This window comes from Panicum hallii, unplaced genomic scaffold (assembly GCF_002211085.1).
Source record: "Panicum hallii strain FIL2 unplaced genomic scaffold, PHallii_v3.1 scaffold_46, whole genome shotgun sequence".
Lineage (NCBI taxonomy): Eukaryota > Viridiplantae > Streptophyta > Magnoliopsida > Poales > Poaceae > Panicum > Panicum hallii.
This window is the reverse complement of record NW_020356188.1, coordinates 124695-128022: the sequence shown is the minus strand read 5'-3', so window position 1 is coordinate 128022 and position 3328 is coordinate 124695. Positions and strand designations below refer to the sequence as shown.

General features: G+C 63.2%; 1 protein-coding gene across 1 annotated transcript; it reads right to left on the bottom strand.

Moving 5' to 3' along the window:
- Window positions 1-1262: 1262 nt before the first annotated feature.
- Window positions 1263-2429, bottom strand: LOC112878593 (skin secretory protein xP2-like). The gene has a single exon (XM_025942850.1). It carries the CDS (start codon window positions 2427-2429, stop codon window positions 1263-1265), a length of 1167 nt encoding a protein of 388 aa, XP_025798635.1.
- Between the last annotated feature and the right edge of the window lie 899 nt (window positions 2430-3328).

Below are 3328 nucleotides of genomic sequence, written 5' to 3'. Positions count from 1 at the left end.
GGTACCCCGAGCGGAGGTCGAGCTTGGTGAAGTACGTGGCCCCGTGGAGCTCGTCGAGGAGCTCGTCAACCACCGGGATCGGGAACTTGTCCTTGGACGTACGGTCGTTGAGCGCGCGGTAGTCGATGCAGAAGCGCCACGACCCATCCGCCTTCTTGACGAGGAGCACGGGTGCCGAGAACGGAGAAGTACTGGGGCGGATGATGCCCTACTCCAGCATGGCGGCGCACTGCCGCTCGAGCTCGTCCTTCTGCAACTGAGGGTACCGGTACGGCCGCACTGCCACCGGTGCGGTCTCGGGCAGCAGGTGTATGCGGTGGTCGTAGGGGCGGGCTGGTGGAAGGCCGCGTGGTGTGTCGAAGACGGCGTCGTGCTGACATAGGAGCTCGTCCAGCAGCGGGTGGTGCGGGTCCGAAGCTACCGCTACCAGCGACCGCTGCTGGAAGGGCGCGCCCGGGGCGCCCACACACTGCCACGTGACGCGGTGGCCCTCGTGCAGGAAGGATACGGTGAGCCCCTCGAAGTCCCAGGTGAGGGGGCCCAGCGTGCCAAGGAAGTCGACGCCGAGGATGAAGTCGAAGCAGCCGAGCGCGAGGCTGACGCAGTTGATGGAGAAGGGCGCCCCATGGATGTCGACGGGCACGTTGCGTGCGATGCCTTCACACGGCACGCGCTCGCCGTTGGCCACCGTAATGCGAAGCTGGTCGCCCCCTGAGGAGCGAGACCAAGGCGCCGCATGGCCGCGCCCTGGAGGAAAGTGTGGGTGGAGCCGGTGTCCAGGAGGGCGAGGAGGTGCTCGCCCTTGATCGTCACGGGCAGGAGCATAGTGTGGTACGTCCTGATGCCTGCAAGAGCGTGTACAGAAACCACAAGAGCGTGAGCGTGAGCGTCCGCTGCGGCGGCGGCATCTGCGGGCAAGGCCGCGGCCGCATCCTCGGCTGCCGCCTCCTCATCGGCGTCGAGGAAATCGTCCGCCTCCAGGAAGAACAGGCGGGGGCACACGTGCCCACGCACGTACTGCTCGTCGCAGTTGTAGCAGAGGCCTTGACGACGGCGTTCCTGCATCTCGGCCGGCGAGAGTCGACGGTACGGCCGCACGGGTGCCGCCGGGGCTGCTGCGCCCGGTGCTGCAGTGCCGGCTGCGGGCGGCGCAGGCAGCGCTGGTGCGCCAGCCGGGGCCGCGGCCGCCCCCTGTTGGCGTAGGGGAAAGGCTAGCCGCGGGGGAGGGCGGGCGCCGCGCTGCTGAGGAGGCGCTGCTGCGGCTAGAGCCCGTGTCTCGATGGTGCGGGCGAGAAACATGGCCGTCTGGAGGTCGGGGGGGGGCGCATCGCGACGTCGACCCGAATGTGTTCCGGGAGGCCGCCGACGAAGAGCTCCGCCTTTTGGCGCGTGGAGATGTCCCTGGAGTGCGCCAGCACCGTCTGGAAGCGGTCCGCAAACTCCTGGACCGTGGAGTGGAAAGGAAGGCGCCCCAACTCGGCCAGCCGCGAACCGTATATAGGCGGTCCGAAGCGAAGGCAGCAAAGCTCCTTGAAGCGCTCCCAGGACGGCATGCCCTCGTCCAACAGGAGGGCGTAGTACCATGTCTGAGCGGCGCCGGTGAGGTGGTAGGAGGCCATCCACGTCCGCTGCTCCACCGGAGTGCGCTGGCCCCAGAAGAATTGTTCACAGTGTGTGAGCCAATTCAGCGGGTCGACCGAGCCGTCGTATGTCGCAAAGTCGATCTTGTAGGTCCGAGGCTGGAAGGGCGCCGCGCCGAACGTCTCGGGAGCGGCCGCCGAGGGCGCCCCGCCGATCGCTGGAACTGCAGCCGGCGCGGACCAGAAGGTGGAGCCGTGGAGGATTGGGCCGTCAACGCCGCCATAGAACGTTCCCGACGCTGGAACGCCCCCATGGCCGAAGCCCGCTGTGATGTGAGGGGTTGAATGGACCGACGGGCACGCCGGCGCAGAGGAGTAGACTGGCAGCGCGACGTCGGTGAGCCACGGCGGAAGCGGGGACGGCGAGTGGGGGAACTGGATCTCCTGGATGGGGACGCCGCCGGGGGACATCGCCGGGGCTGGCGCGGTGGTGTGCGCCGTGCCGTCCTGCGGCATCCCGTAGGGGTAGACGGCGCCCGAGGCGGGCGAAGGCAGCTGCTGCTGCGGGTTGGGCGCCGGCGGCAGCTGCGGCTGCGGGTGAGTCGGTGCCACGCCTGGCTGCGGTCCTAAGAGGAATGCGTGGACGCCGGCCATCATCCTGCCGAGGTGGAGGACGGCCGTGGTGAGCTGCTCGTTGGTCATCACCCCCACGGCGGAGGATGAAGCCCCGGCGGCCAGCGGCAGCGATCCCGCGGGCAGAGATGTTTGCGGAAGCGGTGTGGACAGGATCGGCATGGACACGTTGGCATCCGGCGGCGACGCGGTTGAAGCGGGCAGCGGCAGCGACATCGGATCGGAGGGCTCTGATACCAGGTTGGTATGCTGCTGCTCTCTGCCCCTCACCGATCGGAGGTTGTACGTGTGAAGGATCGGTGGGCGCGGTTTGAAGGCTGATCGGCGGCGAGGAGCCAGCGATCGTGAGAGGAGGAATACAGAGGTGGCGGCTAGGGTTGGACTCCCGGCTCCCTACAGGAAGCCGGAAACAATATGTTTCTGCCTAGCCCGATCCAATTGTTTTTTCAATTATATATCGCTTCTCCTTTCTAAAAAATAGAAATAAGTTTCTAATAATAATAATAGTTCCCTAAATAATAGGAAACGTCCTGGGCCGTGAGGCCTTCTCCTGCATGCGCCTGCTGGCCATGAGCAGTCCTCCTCTGATATTGAGCTCCCGTCATAACAACCACTCTCGCCGACGGAGATTACCAGCTAATCCCGGAACCAGAAGGAGTTTGTTCTGAAGACCCCGGGAACCTCGTCGTGGAATTCTCTGAAGCCCCGAACCAAGGTTCGGAAGATATTAACTTGACTGACCCCAGCCCCACCAGCGAAGGCAAGCCCCGGACATAACCCTTACCTTATTTACACTGCGAACTATATTATTTATATACATCTTTATGCATTAAGTTCTTAGGAATTGTTTGGAACCCTAGTTGCATAATTCCAGAAACCGATGTATTGAACACTAGAACTTGAGTCCGACTAGCTGCTACGCTAATAGGACCGGTAAAAGTCGAGTGATTCCCTGTCACTCGCGCGATATAGGAATTGTGATGTTTACATTCATGTTATCACTATAAGGATGACGGACGGGAGTTTTGTGAGGTACCAGGGTTGAAATGATACCCCGTCTGTGTTTTTAAAATGGATAAGGTCGCAGTGTGTGGTAGCGGTGGTTAAGCGATTGA